The sequence below is a fragment of the Diuraphis noxia genome, unplaced genomic scaffold (assembly GCF_037042655.1).
Source record: "Diuraphis noxia isolate RWA-SAM2 unplaced genomic scaffold, SU_Dnox_SAM2 contig0001, whole genome shotgun sequence".
Lineage (NCBI taxonomy): Eukaryota > Metazoa > Arthropoda > Insecta > Hemiptera > Aphididae > Diuraphis > Diuraphis noxia.
Genome location: NW_028301711.1, coordinates 18443360 through 18463763, shown reverse-complemented (window position 1 = coordinate 18463763; position 20404 = coordinate 18443360). Strand labels below are relative to the sequence as shown.

General features: G+C 28.1%; 1 protein-coding gene and 1 pseudogene across 2 annotated transcripts; both read left to right on the top strand.

Annotated features, from left to right (window-relative positions):
• The first annotated feature begins 10172 nt into the window (after nt 1–10172).
• LOC149060135 (uncharacterized) lies at nt 10173–10868 on the top strand. Its single transcript, XM_089216462.1, has 3 exons — nt 10173–10490; nt 10592–10709; nt 10832–10868. The coding sequence occupies exons 1-3, from the start codon at nt 10262–10264 to the stop codon at nt 10866–10868; spliced, it is 384 nt and encodes a 127-aa protein (XP_089072588.1). The 5' UTR covers nt 10173–10261.
• A 1188-nt stretch (nt 10869–12056) lies between these two features.
• Nucleotides 12057–13534, top strand: LOC149060134 (E3 SUMO-protein ligase ZBED1-like; annotated as a pseudogene). The gene is made up of 3 exons (XR_016189527.1): nt 12057–12529; nt 12782–13041; nt 13191–13534. The product of XR_016189527.1 is annotated as an E3 SUMO-protein ligase ZBED1-like (transcript).
• Nucleotides 13535–20404: the final 6870 nt, after the last annotated feature.

Sequence of the window (20404 nt, the reverse complement as noted above, 5' to 3'; positions counted from 1 at the left end):
TACATAAAATCTGTTTAACTTCAAAGAAAATATTTTATTATAAGAATATTTTAATGACACAGTGTTATACGAATCGACTACTTGTTCACGACTAACTCTTGCTTATTCTACGTTCTTGCCTTGGCGACGCAGTCGCTTACAAAAAAAAAAAACATATTGTTTACACTATTATATTATTATTTAATATGCTTAATAAATGCTTAATAATCTAAAGTGTTTGCAAGGGGTTCCTAACAATACTTTAAAACATAAAAAATACCCGAAGATAATATTAATAGGATACCAATTTCGTCTGACAATTATGAGTTAGCTTGGTCAACTTTGGAGAACAGGTTTCATCGGTCTCGAATGTCGCCACAGCGTTGGTGGACAAATTATTAGAGTTCCCTTCGTATACTCAGGAGTCGTTGGCAGAACTGAGTAATTTCACTTGCGTATTTAGTGAGTGCATTTCATTGCTGGACGGACTCAAAATCCCGGACTTAGGTCGCTATGTTAGTGAGTTAGTAAGTTTAATTACATTAATTATAATCACTTGGAGAATATCGCTGAGGTGGTTTTCTAGATCTAATTGGTCTGGGTGTTTTATTTATTATTATAGTATCAGGATTTTGTTTTGCACCTACGGTTTCGATATTTTCAGTATTTTCATTTATTTGTCTATACATCATCACATTATCATACAAAAATTTATTTTGTGTTTTGATATTTTTCTTTTCTTTCTTACCCTTTTTACATACGGTGGACAAATGACCTTTTTCACCACAATTGTTGCACTCGAAGTCCTTGTATCTGCAGTCTTTTTGAAAGTGATTGGAACAGCCACAAATCACGCATTTGATTTTTGATTTCTTGTATGTGTTGAAACTCTGCTTGGCAGTATGTCCATTATTTTTTTTTTGGTACTTCAAGTCTGCGTATTCTTCTTTTTTCCAGCCACTCTTGTCATTTATTGCAGCTTCTTTGGCTGTCGCGATTTCCATTAGATTTGAATATGTAACTCCAATTTTTAAGGCATCCTCTTCTAACAGACGATCTTGGATTTGTCCTGAACCCATTCCGACAACAAACATGTCTCTAATGACTGTTGTTAGTTCCGACGAAAACCCACATTTTGAAGCAAGATTTTTGACACGTGCACCCCATTGGCACACCGATTCATCTTGTCTTTGTTTAGCTTGATAAAATGTATACCTAGCCACGAAGTACGATTTTATTGGTTTGAAATATTTTTTCAAACTATTCATTAGAGTTTCATACTCAACATCGTTTGGCGTGCTAGGAACATATAAACTAAAAAGTACTTTGTGAATTTCCTCACTAACTGATGATAATAGAATGGCTCTTTTTTGAATATTATTTTCGTTGCATTTGTCAAAAAAAAATTTGTCAATTTTAACTCAAAAATTGTGATATCCATACCTGTTTCAAAGTTTCCAGGTGACCCAATAACTTGATTGAAGTTCGTTATGGATTCTATCTTAGGAGTTGCCATTTTGTATTAGTATGAATACAATACTTGAAACTTCTAATGCACTAGTGATTACGATTAAATTATTATTTTCTTCGTCGCCAATTTGTTATGTATTATTAATATAAATAATAACATAAACGTATTTTATAGACATTTATTGTTAACAGTATAAATCGTAATGACGTACAATCTATTTCTACTCGCTAATAACCGATGGACAATCCCCATCGATCGTAATATGATATTATGATTATTGTTAGTATAAACAGTATAGGGGAAAGGTGGGTAAAATGGGGACCATAAGGGAAAATAGCCTTCACCCATTAAACTGTTGAACTTTATGAACTTTTCTAAACCAAAGAACTTTCTTTAATATGTACACTAAACATCTATGTAATTAAATTGTATAGTCATCTAATAGTTTTTTTATTTTAAAAAAAAAATTGTATTTTGCCCCATTTTAGCCGAATGGTAGGTTAAAATGGGGTACTTGGTTGGGTAAAATGGGGAATAGTTAAAATGTCCTTAAAATTAATATTTCTTTTCATTATATTCTTATATTTAGTTTTAATTAGTAAACACATCATACATAAAAAATGACTGTCTTAAGAGTTATGAAAACAAAGCTTAAAATAAAGTAGTTAAAAATGGTGTACCCCATTTTAAACAAAACTAACAAGTCACACAAAATATTTTCTATGAACATTTATATTTGACGATTTAACTTGGAGTTTTTTTTTTAAACAAAGCTTATAAAGTACTAAATTAATAATAATAATTAACTTTTACTAATATCCGAAAGGAGACCATAAAAACGTGAATCACTGACAGAGAAATAGTTTCTACACTACACGCTAAAAGTTTAATTTTTTTTTTTGATAAGAATATTTGATTTAGAACAAATATTTAAACATCACATGTTTTGATAAGCCTTGTATTGACAATTTACGATTTAGTTATCATCAATCGATTCCAGTGTGAATAATAACACCTATACCCTGTTTTACCCGACTACCCCATTTTACCCACCTTTCCCCTAGGTGTAAATATCATATAATATAAATGCTGAATATGCAACATATTATATATTCTAATATATATGCGCTTAAAATAATTATTGCATAATATATTATGTATATTCTTAGTAAATTGAAAACTCGGATTTTTTTTTTATTCCCCTAGAAAAATTATATATAAATTAATATAAATTCGAGTTAGACATTTAAAAGCAAATTTTTATCTCCCTCCTACTTCGAGTTATCGCGACTCGTCTGTGTATAATAAATAAACCGGAATTTCTTTCGCCGGACTTTGGTTAGAACATTCCCACTCGATATCTGCTTCCTGGATTTTTTTTTAAAACTAGGTAAAATAAAATAAATTATTTTAGATGTACAATCACAGCAATATGCCGACGGCTCCTCTCGTGGAGTTTGTTGAGCAATTTTGTTACCAGCCACAGCCGCAACAACAGCAACTGCAGTTTATAATGCAGTCACAGCCGCAACAACAGCCGCTGTACTACATCATTACGAAAATTTGCATACCACTTAAAAAGTGGCGACGGATTTGTAAGTATTTTATAAAATTTGCCAAATAATATGTGTTCTATTGTTAAATTGTTATTTTTTTCGGAAAACTGTGCTATCTACCGGTGAATAGTGTTTTATTGCTAAATTGAGTTTTATCATTGATTATAAATAGTATATTAGTAAATTATAATAAATAGTATTTATAATCAATGGTTTTATGGACGTGTTTGAGAACCCTGCTCACGCTTATCAAATATTGCTAGCGGAACATACGTTGCTATAGTGCAGAGTGCACAATTCAACAAAACGTACCTAGCTAGTTACATAACAATAAAAGAATACATGACATGCGATATTTTATACATCAATACTTAATACGCCGATTTTCTTCGCTCGCTATTAGGCAGAGCACACTATTCGTTGTTTTGCAAGTTATACAATTTAAAAGCTTTTATTTTTTTTTTCGCACAGACGATAATAATATATTGCTCGCTTTAAGGCAGAGCGCACGATTTAAACCAAAACGAAATTAATATGACTTGGCTGTATATAAAAAACGCACAGTAAGAGGCGACGCGTATGTTGAGACATTTTTGTACGCACTAACTATTTTATGTGTGTGCGCCAGTGCGTGTGTGTGAGTTACGGTATTCATTATCATATTATATGTTATGTAATATACCTCGCGCATTTGGTTTTTGTCACTGCGATAGTAGGTACGCCGTGCCTTATCTGATACCTATTACTGGCTATTACAATAATATTTTTCAAAAATATTATCAATCATAAATAATTTTTGTTGACGATATGCGGAGTATAGGCGTCAACAATACTTAATGTATTGTAATACTAAGCTTTACAAGGATATATAACCTATATATATTGACATAACTTACAATTTTATCATAGAGTAAAGAATTATTATTCAAGTCATTAGCTATTTCGTTAAGTGAATTTTCATCAGTTACAGGAAATTCGGAAAAAATATTCTCTACTTCATGACGGCCATTTATTGATGTTTCACCTAGAGGATTTGTATGTTATAACTAGAGACCGGATTTATATGCACTTAAAACCATAGAAATAAGATGTTTCTATGCTCTATAATTTCATCAAAATATTCTTTAATATGCAAAAATATTCTTTTTCGTAAAAATGTATTGATTACTGATAAAATAAATAACAGTAATAGTTTACAAAATGTATAAGATAGATAAATTAATCCTAATTGTTAAAAAATATTCAAACAGTCATAATTTAACCTATAATATGATGATATACTAGTGTAACTATATGTTTAATTGTATTTTAGATGTGTGAGTTTACAACCAATAATAATTACAAGTTTTAAATAATAAAAACATAAATGTATTGTGTATTGTTGAATAACAGAATAATATTATGTATTAAAACAAATCAAAAAAAAAAAATAATTCAGGCTTATGAATTCAAAAAATAAAAATTTATTTCATAATATAGTTAAATAACAAAATAATATTATGTATCAAAACAATTTAAAAGGAACTTAAATAATTCAGTCTTTTGAATTTAAAAAATAAAATAATATTGCATAAAATAGTTCAATAACAAAATAATATTATGTATCAAAACAATTTAAAAGGAACTTAAATAATTCAGTCTTTTGAATTAAAAAAATAAAATAATATTGCATAAAATAGTTTAATAACAGAATAATATTATGTACCTACTAAATCAATTTTAACTTAAATAATTCAGCCTTTTGAACTCAAAAAATAATAATTACAAGTTTTAAATAATAAAAATAAAACATAATTGCATATAGTTGATTAACAGAATAATATTAGGTGTTCAAACAATTTATAACAATAAACTGCTCCATGTGCACATGCGCAGAAGTATAGGACAATGAAGTGTGCGGAACACGATCAGTGCTACCCACGTAGAACGCGGGAACTACTACCATAGAATACTATTCTATTGTACTATATTATTCTATGCAACTACCATGGTCCATCTATAAAAAGAAGATAAGAGAATATAGTATAGGAAATAATAATTATTATTATAATTGATTTTCTTATCAATTTTATGTTCTTTTCAATATTCCTTTCGTCAAGATAAATAATATGATACTACAATAAAAATTGTTTTGGATTTTTTTTTATAAACTATTAGATTTTTAATAAAATATTCAAATTAAACCCCAATATACCAATATATTCTTAAAACATGTTTTTTGCACAAAATATTCTCTAACCTTGAAATATTCTTTTTTATGCTCTAAAAACTTTTTTATATCAGATCATAGGTAAATGAATCGTCCAGAAAGCTTATCCAATCGGAGCTGCATACTCTCAGTAAAAAGATGTAAAAACATAAAAATCCGGTCTCTAGTTATAACTTATCTTTGAGGTCGTTAACCATAACCATAATAACATCGAGATACTTTGTATGTTCCTCAAATCTAGCGTTCAGAGTAACAAGTTGTCTCATGACTTGCCTTTGGAATTTAATTTAGGATTTAATAATATTAACAAATTGTTTAATATAAAGTTAAATATATAGTTTAAAATAAGGTAGGTATTATTATATATTAATATCAACAAATTTTCCCTGAACAATTTATTATAAAGACAATTATAGTGGTTATTTACTTAAGAAATAAAACTATGAAATATTATATACATGTTTTAAAATGAAAAAATAAGACATTTATAAACATTTTATAAAACGATAAAAAATACTAAAAGATCTAAGTGAGTGTTAAATAATGAACCGTTAAAAACCAGAATTATATAAAGTGAGCCTTATTTATTAATAGTAAACTGTTAATAAGCTTGATAATATGATAATAAAGGTTCTTTTTAAAACCCTTTCAGACCCAAAGTACACTGTAGTGTACCGTAACTATTAATAATTACGACATCTGATAACATTAAAATATATTGGCGGTCATTGTCTTAATTTCAAGTAGAACTTGTGTAGATAACGAAAAATATAATCATATGTCAACTCAATGTGTTATAACTATTAATACGTTTGTTTTATCACAAAAAAATTGAATAAGTTTGATAAGAAAATTTTGGAATTTTATCATATTTTTTTTCTAGTGTTTCCATAGACCTTATACTTATAGACGGAACATCCTACTCCACTATATTACATAAATATGTGTGAATATAAATGTGAAAAACAAATATCAATATATGTTACAATGACGGAGAAAACGCGGAATATCTCGCGGAGAATGTGGCGGTGTGTAATTCTGAGTGATGGGCACTATCGAATGAAACTATCGACATATTCGATTGTTTGTAACTATCTATTCATTCGATTGTTTTACAATACTATCCAATAGTTTTCATTCGATTGAAACTATCGACTTATTCATTCGAATAAAAACTATCGACTTTTTCATTCGATTGAAAACTATCGACATTTTCATCCGAATAAAAACAACCGACATTTGCATTTGAATAAAAACTATCGACATTTTGACATTTTCATTCGAATAAAAACTACCGACATTTCCATTCCAATAAAACTAGGTATCTACGATGTCATTCTATTGAAAACTATCGACATTCAACCGAATAAAAACTACCAACATTTCCATTCGAATAAAAACATTAATAGTTCCATAGATCACTACGCCTTATCACACTTATCGTTATCTGATATTAATTATTATATTAATATAATATCGTCGGCTTCGTGGCAAAACCTCCTAAGTCACTTTTATCAAACTTTTCAGGAGGAGCAAAAAACTGTGGTAGGGTTATATATTTCACAATTGTATATTTTTTTTTTATATTATGTTAATTAATTATATTGTCGATTTAATTCAATGAAGAAAAAGATTGTTTTTTTATTTTGTGTAATAGAAATTTGACTTACGAGTTTTTGATTTTACGAAATTTTGAGATACGAGGTTTTACCGTAACTTTTTTAAGGAAAATATTTTTATAATTCACACAAATAATTCATATTTTATCATAATATCACTTTATTAAAAAATAAATCACAACTGTAAGCTTATTCAAGAACATAACATGCCTAATTTCAGACCATTGTAATATCACTATTTTAAAATCTCAAACAAATTATATTAAAAAAAGCAACTTTTAATGTTTAAAGATAAAAAAAAGTGTCATACTTGATTATAATAATTATCACATTTAAATAAAATAAAATATTCAACAAATCTTAGCAAATTCAACAAATAAAATAATTTTTAACCCTTTAGTATGTTATTAATAATACAATTTAAAAATCTTTAATTACTTAAAAACTAGATCAAATTATAACTTCAGAATTTTTTAGTTTTACTGCTTGTAATATTATGAGGTACATTATCATAATATTGCCAGGTATGTTTCGGTAGGACACTCTTGAGCTGTTGTAGGTGTTCAAATTTCTCATTTTTAATTTTTATCCTAGGTATCCTTATACAACCTTTTTACTTGGAATGTGCCAACTTTTTTGTTTCTGTGGGGTAAATCCTTCCATTCATCATCATACATTAATTTGTACTGTATAAATGAGTCAGGTTTATATTTAAGACATCTGATATCTGTAACTGTAGGATCACCTTTAGATGAACCTGGTCTAATTGAGGTATAGTATTTAACTAGTGAATAATCATTAAAACATGAAAATTCTAAATATTTAACCCTATAAGGAATCTTAATACGGGCATCCTTACAAACATTGATATAATCTGTCGGTAAATGAATTTCTCTTTTTTTTAATTTCATTTCTATGGTATGATGAACACTATCAACTTCCATCTGTGTGTGTCCTTTTTCAAGAAAGTTTTGTGTAACTGTAACATTTTGGTCAATTGCAAACTTTAACAAGGCATTTGAAAGTATAGTATTTCTATTTTGATATCCACAACCATCGCTAAATAGTGAGATATTACATAAAGTGGGAGTATTCTCAATCATATTGCTTAGATAATCTAAAACCATAGTAGCAAAAACAGATGCCTCTAGACCACCATTTGTTTCATCCCACAAATAACAACAAACGTCTGCAGTAGCCTGATTAAAAACAGTAAAATTATGCACACAAAGTTTTGTCTTTATAGTACATAGGTGAGGCTCTAATAAAGGGTGCTAATTTGACAGCTTGGACATCCATTGTTAATGAAGCATATTTATTAGGGTTATTTATGGCAAACTCTTTACTTAAATTTTTAGCATCTCTTGCTTAGGTTTTTCGATTTTGGTGAATATCATAATCAGCTTGAGAGATGTGACCATATTTAAACCCCTCACAAAGATCACAACAATCTTTCTTGGGTGAATATAAAGCAAGATTCCTTTTATCAAATTCTTGAAAAAAGTCAGTTTTACAAATTACCTTCTTTCTGGTTTGGGCTAATTCAGATTTATAGGCATTATACAAGGCAGTCTTTGATTCAAACAATGATTCTAGATAAACTTTATTAGAACTGGATCTACAATAGTGAGATGGTAATATTGGCAATTTATTGAAAAAATTCATCAATTCCTCTTTTCCACCAGATAATCTTCCAACTTCCTTTTTCTTTTTTATAATTTCAGGACTTATATGTATTCCTGTACCAGATGAAGATTTAGTAATCCAATTCCTGACTGACCACTCATTCAAACAAAGTGTTTGTAGGAACATTTTTTTACTGACTTGTAATTTTTCATTATTAATGTTTAAAAAATATGAAATTGTATCTGCCCGTCTAGAAATATTAGTTCCTGTTTTATTAACTTTAGTAGGGTGTATCTGACATAGAGCTGACACATAAGTTTTACATTCACACCATGTCATATTATCCCAAAATGATTTAAATAATTGTTCCCTATCATCGTCTTTGATAGTAAAACATTTTCTCTTAACTACATTTTTTTTACAGAATGTGGAATCACACCTTGGCCCCATTTTTCTGGCAGATTTATTATCAGATAATACAAATTTATTGTCTTTATTTTTCTTCAATCCCTTATAATCTTTTCCTTTCATTCTTAAAAGTTTGTTCTTGTTTTTCATCCAGTCTAATTCATCACCAGTTTGAAAATGTAATTTTCTTTTTGCCTTGACAGGGTGAGGGTTATTATCACTAATTTCAGTTTCTAACCCTATGTATTTAATTAATAACATTATAAATACCTAATTAGAAAACTAAATATTTTAATTTACAAAAATATATTACCTTCAATAATGGGAACATCAGATAAACTTAACAAGTTATTCAGAGTACTTATTTCATCAGCATTTTTACCATCCGAAACGTTTTCACTACAGTCAGTTTCTAATCATATAATATTATTATTTAATTTATAATTTTATAACTAATATTAAAACAATGAATATTTTAGCTTATAAAATATATTAATATTATTAATCTAGTAATTACCTTCAGCAATAGGACCATCAGATAAATTTAACAAACCACAGTTATTCAGAGTACCTATTTCATCACCATTATCAACCAAAACATTTTCACTGCAGTTAGTTTCTAATCCTATATTATTATTTAATTAAGTATAATACAATTAATATTAGAACACTGAATATTTTAGTTTATAAATTATATTAATATTATATTGATCTTGTCAATTATTACCTTCAGTAATAGGAACATCAGAAACACTTAACAAATCACAGTTATTCAGATCACCTGTTTCTTCAACACTTAAGTCATTAATAGTATCATCAAATTCATTTAAGAGATCTAAAATATCATCATCTCCCAGTAAAGACATGACTGAATACTAATGTATTATTAAATATAATTAATATGCTAAGTACATGAATATTTTAAATAAAAACTTCACATTTAATAAGTTACGTTATTAAAACAATATTCTGGACTCTGGTTAGGTTAGGGAGAATTAAAAATTCAGAATATTTTATTATTCTGTATTTTGATAAAGCTGGCAAAAGCAAAACCTCGTAAGTTGACTTACGTGGTTTTACTTTTGTCTATTGAGATACGAGTTTTATATTTTGTATGTTATCATATGAAATATTTATCATAAATTAGTTTTCGCGGTATCAAAATGAGCACAAAAATACAGTGCATCCAACAAAAAAAAAAAATCAATTTTTTCGACTTAGGAGGTTTTGCCACGAAGCCGACGATATTTGACATTTGTCAATCATTGTTATTGTGTGTTGTAACTTGTAGTGTCGTTTTTCGAATTTCAAATTAACGCTTTACTTAGTATTTACTCTTTCATAACAAAACCACTGTTATAATTGTGCGATTAGTGATTACTGATTATTAAAGATGCCGTATCCTAAAAAAAATTCTTCCATCGTTTGGAAATACTTCAATAAGGACTTCAATAAGCCAAATATAGCGGTTTGCAAATTATGCAAAACCTCCTACAAAAGATCTAATAGTACATCTAATTTATTAGATCATTTAAGACGAAAACATTTTACAATATTAAACCGAGATCAAATGCTTGTAAATGAAGAACGTGAAGATGATGTTAATATTGTTAATACACCAGGTAACTTAAAGTTCATTGAATTTGATCAGATAATATAACAGATGATAGTTTTTGTATAAAAAATATTTTAATAAACAAATTATAAACTTAATTTTGAATAGGAACATCGGAAGTAAATCAAAGACAACAAGTCAATACTAGTGCTACGGTTCCTAGGGCAGAGCTAGTAACCAGTGGGCCTATAGTGACAAGACAAAAACAACTGGTTTTGTCCAACAGGTAATATTTTTAATATTGTTTGCTTATTTATAAATATTTGCATAGATCAACACATCTTAATTCTTAATATTGTGCACATTTCATTAGAAAGATATTTAATGATTTTTAATTTTAATTTTCAGAGTTAATCATTATCCAACTGGTTTGGAAATATTTTAAGTTATTCCTCTGGAAGGAAACTTTTAATTAAAAGGATATAAGTATCATATATTGTGCACATTTAATTGGAAAGATATTTAATGGTTTTAATTTTAATTTTCAGGTTTAATCATTATTTGTCATTATCCAACTGGTTTGGAAAAATTTTAAGTTATGCCTCTGGAAGGAAACTTTTAATTAAAAGGATATAAGTATCATATATTTTAATATTTTTTAATTATTATTTTATTTATTTATAAGTCTTAAAAATTATCTATTAAAAACAGTTTTACTTTTCATATTAGTATATTATTGAGTATTTTCTAGTCTTGTATTTAGAAAAAGTTATTTGATTCATAATTTTTATAGATGTAAGTTATTTATTATCCAACTGGTTTGGACACATTTTAACTTTTCAGTGATGCCTCAGGAAGGAAACTTTAATCACAAAGTTAAAAGGATAACAGTATCTATAGTATTATACTACATTTTAATATTTTCTTAATTATTTCAATGTATAGTCTTAATCCTAAAATTAAACATTTCAAATATGTTTTTACTTTTTTAGATATGGAACTGTGTCGATCATCAAATAAATGAATTTCACGAAGCGATTGTTCGGATGATTGCTGAGGATCTTCAACCTTTGTCAATTGTAGAGAACTCAGGCTTTCGTCGTATGATAAAGCTCTTAGATTCCAGGTGATAATCATAGATTTTACACATTGTAATATCTATTATAATAGTGCATTATTAGCGCTGCATCGAAAATAAAATGACTTCTTATGCTTTAACTGTTGTTTATTATAAAGATTAAAGATATTTAACTAGATGCATATTCTAACTTATTTCAGATATGAAATACCTAGCAGAAGGACTCTCGGTAGGACAATTATACCACAAATAATGGAAAAGGTAAAAGGCGACGTTCAAAGTTTGTTAAATGCAGCAAGTCATGTTGCAATAACTACAGATATTTGGACTTCCATGAATACCGACTCCTTTATGACATTAACCGCTCACTTTGTTGACTCAAATTTGAGAGAGCTAAGAACTGTAGTTCTTTGTACCAAAAAATTGGAGTCTAACCATACAGGTGTTTATCTCTCGCAAATAATGTCAAAAGAACTGAGTGATTGGAATATTTTAAATAAAGTAGTTGCAATTGTAACGGATGGTGGTGCAAATATTAAATTAGCCGTGAGATTAATGGATATTCCACAGATTCCGTGCACAGCTCACAAATTAAATTTAATTGTGCAGCATTCACTGGAACTCTCAGAGGAAGATGAACACGATACAACTGATACAGGTGGATTAAAAATGATTTTGAAGAAATGTCGTAACATTGTTGCTTTTTTTAAACGTAGTGAAGTTGGTAATAGGATATTGGTAGAAAAACAGAAACAGCTAGGTATCACCCAAATATTAAAAGTGAAGCAAGACGTCCGTACGCGTTGGAACAGTACTTTATTCATGTTGGAGAGACTAGTAGGTACAACTAAAAGAACCTCTTACAATTGCGACGATTTCTTTAACAGAAGCTCCAATTTTCCTTAACCATGATGAATGGAATACAATTCAAGACATAATACCTTTATTAAAACCCTTCAATAATTTAACAGTAGAACTTTCCGCAGAACAGTATCCAACCATTTCCAAAGTGATACCATTGATAAGAGGTAATTATTTCAACACAGTGTAGGTACTATATATTTTATTACATAATTATTTAACAATCTTTCAATGGACATATAATTTGTTTTTAACAAATAAGAAATATAAAACTACAAACTAATCCCACTAAAAATTATTTGCTAACAAATAAAAATAATTTTATAATTCTAAGACAGACTTGATTATAAATTAAATTAAATATATTAAATTAACTATTTTTATAAGTACATAACTTAAGAGTAAATAATTATTTTTAGGTTTACAAGGTTCGTTGGTTACAAAAATGCCAAAAGAACGCTAATTGGACAAGCTTTAAAAACAAATTTAATTAATAATACAATGAAACGTTTTGATGGGTTTGAAAAACAAACGTTAACACCGAGTTTTTCAAGAGCAACCCTGTTAGACCCCAGGTTCAAAAAAGTTGGATTTGGAGTTGAAGAAAATGCTAATGAGGCTGAAAAGTATATCATTTTAGAAATAGCTGATCTATTAGATACACAAAATGTTGTAAATGGTAAATATACCTAATAAATTCCTTGTGTTGAAAAATTACTATCTAACAAATGTAACAGTAGTGCTGATGCTAAATGTACTAAATTTTTGGGTTTAAGGTGTTTCTATAAAATATTATTTTTTTTCTTTCAGAACAAGCAGTTAATGAAGAAGTCATTAATGAACAAGAGGATAATGTTTGGGAATTCCTACAATCCAAGGTTTCTAGCATACAATCCCAAAGTACAGTAACAAGCAGTGCTAATGCCTTGATGAGACAATACCTAAATATTCCCCATCAAGACTTAAAATGTAATATTTTTACATTCTGGGATCAACACAAGTCTGTGTTATATCCACTTGGAAACATTGCTGAAAAATATGCAATTATTCCAGCAACCTCGGTGCCATCTGAACGGATTTTCTCCAAGGCTGGTCAGATTTTAAGTGTACGACGCAACAGGTTATTACCTGACAATTTGGATACCTTAATATTTTTAAGCAAAAATATGTAAATTAATGTAATCATTTGTTAGCATATCATTACATTTATATCTTTTCAATACCTATGGTTCTCTTATAATTATATATTACTTATTATTCTAAAATAATTGCATGTAATGTCAGCTATTCATTAAAAAGTTTATGAATTATTTGAAGTTTGTTTTATGTATTTTAATATCAATATGTCCCTCCAAATAATTGTAGATAGATATCAAAAGCATAAATGCATAATATTTATTATTGTAAAATATTGTGCTTAGCATTATTAAGGAAAAAATAAACCTACTGAATTAGGTTATTTGAACCTCATAAATAAAAATGATCTGCAGTTGGTTTATAGTTATAATAATAATAATAATAATAACAAGTAAAGATAATAAGGATATACATTTTACACAACATACTGACTAGGTAGTAGGTACTGTGTACAACTAATAAATTGATAATTGAATATTAGATAAAACTTAGATTATTATTTATTAAGGTTGTACTCGTACAATGTACAATGGTAACACTTTGGTACTATCCACTGTAGAATTTTATAAGTTGACACTAATATTTAAATGAGCTCCATCTATTATTATCATTCATCACATTAATGTTAACGACCTGTCAAAATTCATTAAAAACTAAGCGTTGCATATCTCAAAAATATAGGTTCTAATTTGAATTTTAAAAGATACCCCTTGAACCTCAACATTCACATAAAAAAAAATGTTTTATATCAAATTATCAAATTATTTTAGATTGTTTTAATATGATTCAAAAACATTTTCACATGATAGAAAATTTTTTCCCCTTATTTTAATATTTCATAGCAAAATCTGCTGTCACATAAAGTTTGAAAATTGAAATAATCTTTACATTTTAATCCAACTGTATTAAAATAAATAACCCATTTTCCATTGAGAAAATCACCTATAGGCTATAAATCTAAAATACACAATACAATACCTCCTAAAAATGTTTTTAAAAAATAGACATGTTTTTTTTTGACAATAATAGTTAAAACCATAGCAACCAGATACTGGCCAACTGAGATGCTTTTAAAATCAGAGAGGAGCAATGCCCATCTGTCCATCCCCCCAAATGACGCCAATGTGTGCGGTTGTTTAATAAAAAAGGGGGAGTGATACGACAGTTTCAAATACATCATTTTAATATATTATACTTTAAATTTCTGAACTGCAATTTTTTTTAATTCAAATGATTATTCGATAGTTTTTACTATTTGCTTCACAAACTATCGGTTGTGTATTCGATAGTTTTTACTATTCGGTACATGAATAAAACTATCGAATAAATATTCGATAGTTTTTACTATTCGGGCTATGAATAAAACTATCGAATAATTATTCTATAGTTCACATGGACTATCGACCATCATTCGATAGTACAAACTATTCGATAGTGCCCATCACACTAATTCACGGTGTGCTGCGGAGGGTACTCTCGGGCTGAGCGTCTGACCCGTCAGTATATATATGCGTCGATTGTTCTAGAACTTTTTCGAAATTACCCTCACGAAATAATAATCTTATATTCTAGAACATGGGATTTCCCATTATTCACTGACAATATTGTAAACAACTTGGACGACTCGTGGTGCGTTGTTTACGTCGCCACAAGGTAATTAAATATCATTGTGGGCCTTGGATATATTATATTATGTTTGTACATTAAAAAGTTAATAAAATAATTATATTGTGCGACCTTTATAGTCCTTGTTTTTTAGGAAATCTAAAAAGACAATTTTTGGCATATTGTTGGTTAAATGATATAATATAATAGTTCTAAAATATCAACTTACAAGTGAAATGAAACACCAGAATTTACAATTTCTGGTTCGTTGTATAATAGTAATCGAATAATTTTATCATAGCTATCATAGCCTTTCCACTCAAATTATAGCCGTTATATACCTATTGGCTATAATGTATTCTTATATTATTTTATTATACCACACATGCATACATATTATTATGTAGCTAGGCCTCGAAAAGTATGATTTAGGTAATTAAAATTTCAGCCCTAATAAAAGGGGCTAAGATCATGATATAAGAAAGAGGTGCATATTGTGTATATTGTGTACCTATTGCATTAGATATTAGGAAAAAAAGTCCCCGGTTAGAAAGTCCCACGGAAAAAGTCTCCAAATTAATATTTTATCGTAGATAAGTATTTATGTATATACATAATTAGGTACATTTTAAATTTATTGATAATAATATAATATCTTAAACATATAATAATATTATTTAAAAAATATATAAATGTAATTATTCAGATATAAAAGATCTATTTCTTATATTTTGACCTATTTGTTTTACAAAAATAGGAATATCTGGAGATTTGTCTTCATCAAAACGTTGACATAACATGTTCAATCGAATTTCAATTTTTTTTTTACCAGCTTTTGTTTTTTTCCTAGGTATTAATTCTTTTTAATATCTTTAATATCTTTTTTTATAGTATAAGACGTATATCCATATAGTGCAATTTTAATAGTATTAAATAATATTATGCTATACGAATACGATTTTACATTATTTCTTATCTCAAATTTCCAAGAATGAACAGCAGACGACGACGATTTTCGACGTTACTGTTTATTTTTAGTATTTCATTTCCATCATAATAATTTTATTTACAATCATGACACTATACGCTCTCTATTGACATGTTGCGTTATGAATTAACTATCTATGGAATGAAAAAGATTATGTACAGAAAGTGGTTTGGCTTACAATTTGTTTCTTTTTCAAGGATTTTCCGAATTAGACCCTGAAAATATTAAAACGTATGGTTCTGGAGGCTCAGTTGTTTTACGTCTAACCGAAAACATAAAACCAAATCGTCATTTTCTATTTTTTGATAATTATTTCTCGGGCTTTTTGAAAAACTACTGCACGATAAAATATATGCTATTGGTACAATCAGGGCCAATTGGTTTGCCAAACCACCTTTTTTGTCTGATAAATTTATGCGAGAATTGGGAAGAGGAACATCGTTTGAAATAACCACAGACCAACCGAACAACTATAATATGTATAGGCTTACTCAAATGGTATGATAACAAGCCAGTGCATTTAGGTTCAAACTTTGTTACATCTGGAGAACTTGATGTGGTTCGAAGATGGTCTAAAAAGGAAAAAAAATATGTTGACATAGAAAGACCTGAAATTGTTCGTATTTATAATCAATCAATGGGAGGAGTGGACAAAATGGACCAGATGGTTAGTTATTATAGGATTTTTATCAGATCAAACAAATGGACATTAAGAATGGCCATGCATTTTTTTGATTTGGCTATAGGTATGTAATTCTTGGATCCAATATAAAAAACACGCAGAAATTTTGAAAATTCCAAAAAAAAAAATTATGGATTCGATGGATTTTCGTATGGATATCGCAGAAAGTTTGATACGCGTAAATAAACCAAACACGCCAAATAGAAATATAGGACGTCCATCAGCACAGGCGGAACCAGTACCAGAACAAACATACACGAAAAGAAACGTGGTAGATTCACCGCCTCCAAATATTTATGTACGTTTAGATGGAACATATCATCGTGCATTAGTCGACGAAAGAAAATATGCAACGAAGTGTAAACATCCAACTTGCAAAAGAAGAACACATACGTTTTGTAGCAAATGCAATCTTCATCTATGCTTAGATAGGACAAGCAACTGTTTTGACAAAAAAATATCATACAAAGTAATAATGTAGTTATGATAAAACCTATTTTTAATTATTAATTTTTAATTCTTTGGTATTATTTTTTTGTTACGAATTTACCTAGGTAACTAAAAAGGACTGCTATTTTATTTAGTTTTAATTTTTTGTTTTTAGTTTTCATTTGTTTTTATACACGCAATATGTTTTAATTTTATTATATAATACAACGTCAAAAATGTATTTTATATTTTACTGATTTTATTTATATCATATTAATTATATTATGTTGTTTACGTATCTATACAATAAAAAAAATATGATTATGTGTTTAAAATTGTGTAGGTACATAACTTGAATATCAAAATTTTTCGAAAAATAGATTTCCGTTAATAGGTATCCCAAGAGGCCCAAGGTACACTGTGGTGTATTTACCTGTAACTTGCTGAAAAAAAATTCAAAAGTTATGAAACTTGCAAAAAAAACTTAATTATATCATATTAAATCATATTATGAAGAAAAAAAATGTTTTTCAAACATTAATTTGGGCCTGAAAGGGTTAATTATGCATACAATAATTAGAATTAATAGAATTTTACCTATATTAAAATTAAACAAAATATACATTTGACATAGGTAAGTCCAAAAACTTTGCATTGAAGTGTTTAAATGAATTATGTGTTGTTTTTGTACCTGAATCACTACAGTTATTTGTAGATGATAATGATGAATTGATTATAGCTTCTTTGTTACTTCAGGCGGTAATTCAACAGTTGGAAGATTTTTCCAAATCTGCTAAGTTATTTTCTGTAAACTATAAATAAATATCATTAAATTATTAAATTAATTATGAATTAAATAAAACTATGATAATTTATACATAGTTAATTTAAGGTTTAAAATATTCAGTGTCCTTTGATGTAATTTTAACAAAATATGTAATAATTAATTTACTTTCAAACCATTATATATAAAATAATATATAATTGGTATATTTTAAAATGCATATAAATAGATAACACAATTTGTATGTAATATGAATGTATTTTAGTATATATTAATTATATAAATCAGACATATTTAATCCTCCTTCAAAAACATTAAACTCATCATCAATTAGTAATATATCATTAGTACCTACCTAACGTCATCTTCATCACAATGATTAATTTCATCTGTGTTGTTTGTTTTTTCTACGATTTTTTCTAAATCTAAATGAAATAAACAGATTATAGAATAAAAATGTTGTTTAGGAGACTATTACATTAAGATATAAATATAAAACATACTTGAACATTTTGGATATGGTGGTACATCATATGATGTAGAATGTTCTTCATCACTACTTTCGTCATTACCCGGCGTGTATGTTTTTTTATTCAATTTCAATACATTGTTATTGTTTGTATTTGTACGTTTACGGTTTTTGGAAATAGTTAAGAATTTTGGTGTGTCAGATTCTGAAGAAGTTTCCACAAGAGTTTGGTTAGCAAATTTAGAGGCTTCATTATAATTAGAAAACATTCTTGTACAAATCACTTTAATGGCATATGACGACCAATCATTATTTGGAGTTAAGAGGACGTGATACCCGCATGTGTTGTCTCAGTCTTACAAGTGCATTATATAGTAAATTGTACGTTCAGTAGAACACATGTAGCTCCGTTTGCTTAAAAATTAGAGTGAATTGACCTCTTATAAAATTTAAAGGTATGATCGTTATCTAGTCAACCTCATATGCTTTTTATTATATTTAAATTTTAAAGGAAGTTATGAGTATTTTAAGATGCACAAAAAATTTACAATTTTAAAATACTCATAACTCGCTTTAAATTTGATATAAAATAAAAAGAATAAGGGGTTGTCTAGATAATAATCTTACAACACATGCGGGTATCACGTCCTCTTAAAGTAGGTCAAGCAAGAATTGTGTGATTTATGTTCAATGAATATTGCACTATCCATAACCGCGTAAAAGACATCCTGTTGTGTGACGCACGACAGCCACACGCGCCGTATATGACCGTGGGAATTACGTAGAATAGGTAAAATGACTCGAATAGGGACTGGGGAAGAGGATACTATAGTCAGACGAACTTACCAACAACTAGCGACTGGAAGCTGAACACACTAGAAGTCACATCTCGTTATTGCCATTAAATAAATTAATTGAACTTAGTCATTGTTTCCATATTATTAATTATTGGCATGGCTGGCATGAATAAATAACAAGGGGGGGGGGGTGTTATGTAAAATTGCCGACTTAAAAAAAAAAAAAATTAAACTTGTTAAAATTGTAATGTACCTACTCATGTATTTATGAATTCAAAATATAAAATATGTTAGGTTACAATAAATAGATTAAAATACTTCTATTGGGTATTAATTTTTACATAATTATTCTTCTTTCTTTCAAAATTATTAAACAAACATCAAGTGTTGATTATTCCATTCAACTTCTTGACAATCCTAGAAGGGCTCGCTACAATAATAACTTTTAGTTTTTCAAGATGTGATTTACAAGCACAATCCCAGAACATTATTCCATAGTTATAAATAGATTGTACCAAAGCAATGTAAATTATTTTCTTTATATTTATATCAAGGTATCGTTTAACATCTTAAAAAAAAAAAGGAAAAACGTAGATTGGAGATAAAATTATAAATATTACACCCACATTTTAATTTATAATCTAATGTAATTTCCAAAAATGTATATAGTACTACATATTCCAAAACATCACATTTACAACTGATGCTACCCCAAGAACTAAAGTTACAATCAAAGAGATGTAATTTTAGTTTAAAGTTCTAATTTAAAGAGTGTTCTTAGATTTAAAAAAACAAATATTTAGATTTAGATATACTGAGCATCAAAATATGATTATCTAACCATACTTTAATACAATATAATAGAGAATTTGTTTTTTTATTCAAATCATTATAATTATCACTATATAGTATATAGCAATATGGTGATATTGCTATGGACTAGCGTCCCGCATTGTGTAGTTCACGATCAACTAAGTACCAGCCACACCAAGCTAGGGTAGTGTGCGACCAACTTTGTAATGGTAGGAGAGAAAGCATTTCTGGAAATCATTAACATTAGGAACATACTAAATCATGTGAGCAGACGACTAAAAAAATGTTTTCATTAAGGGTGCACAGGACGTAATTTTATGCATCATTACAAAAGTTCT

Excerpts from the sequence above, each read along its gene's own strand:
- LOC149060135 (XM_089216462.1), top strand. The coding sequence starts at position 10,262 with ATGCCGTATCCTAAAAAAAATTCTTCCATCGTTTGGAAATACTTCAAT. Across the intron at positions 10,491-10,591 it reads TAATATTGTTAATACACCAG|GAACATCGGAAGTAAATCAA; the intron begins GTAACTTAAAGT and ends AATTTTGAATAG. Across the intron at positions 10,710-10,831 it reads CAACTGGTTTTGTCCAACAG|AGTTAATCATTATCCAACTG; the intron begins GTAATATTTTTA and ends TTTAATTTTCAG.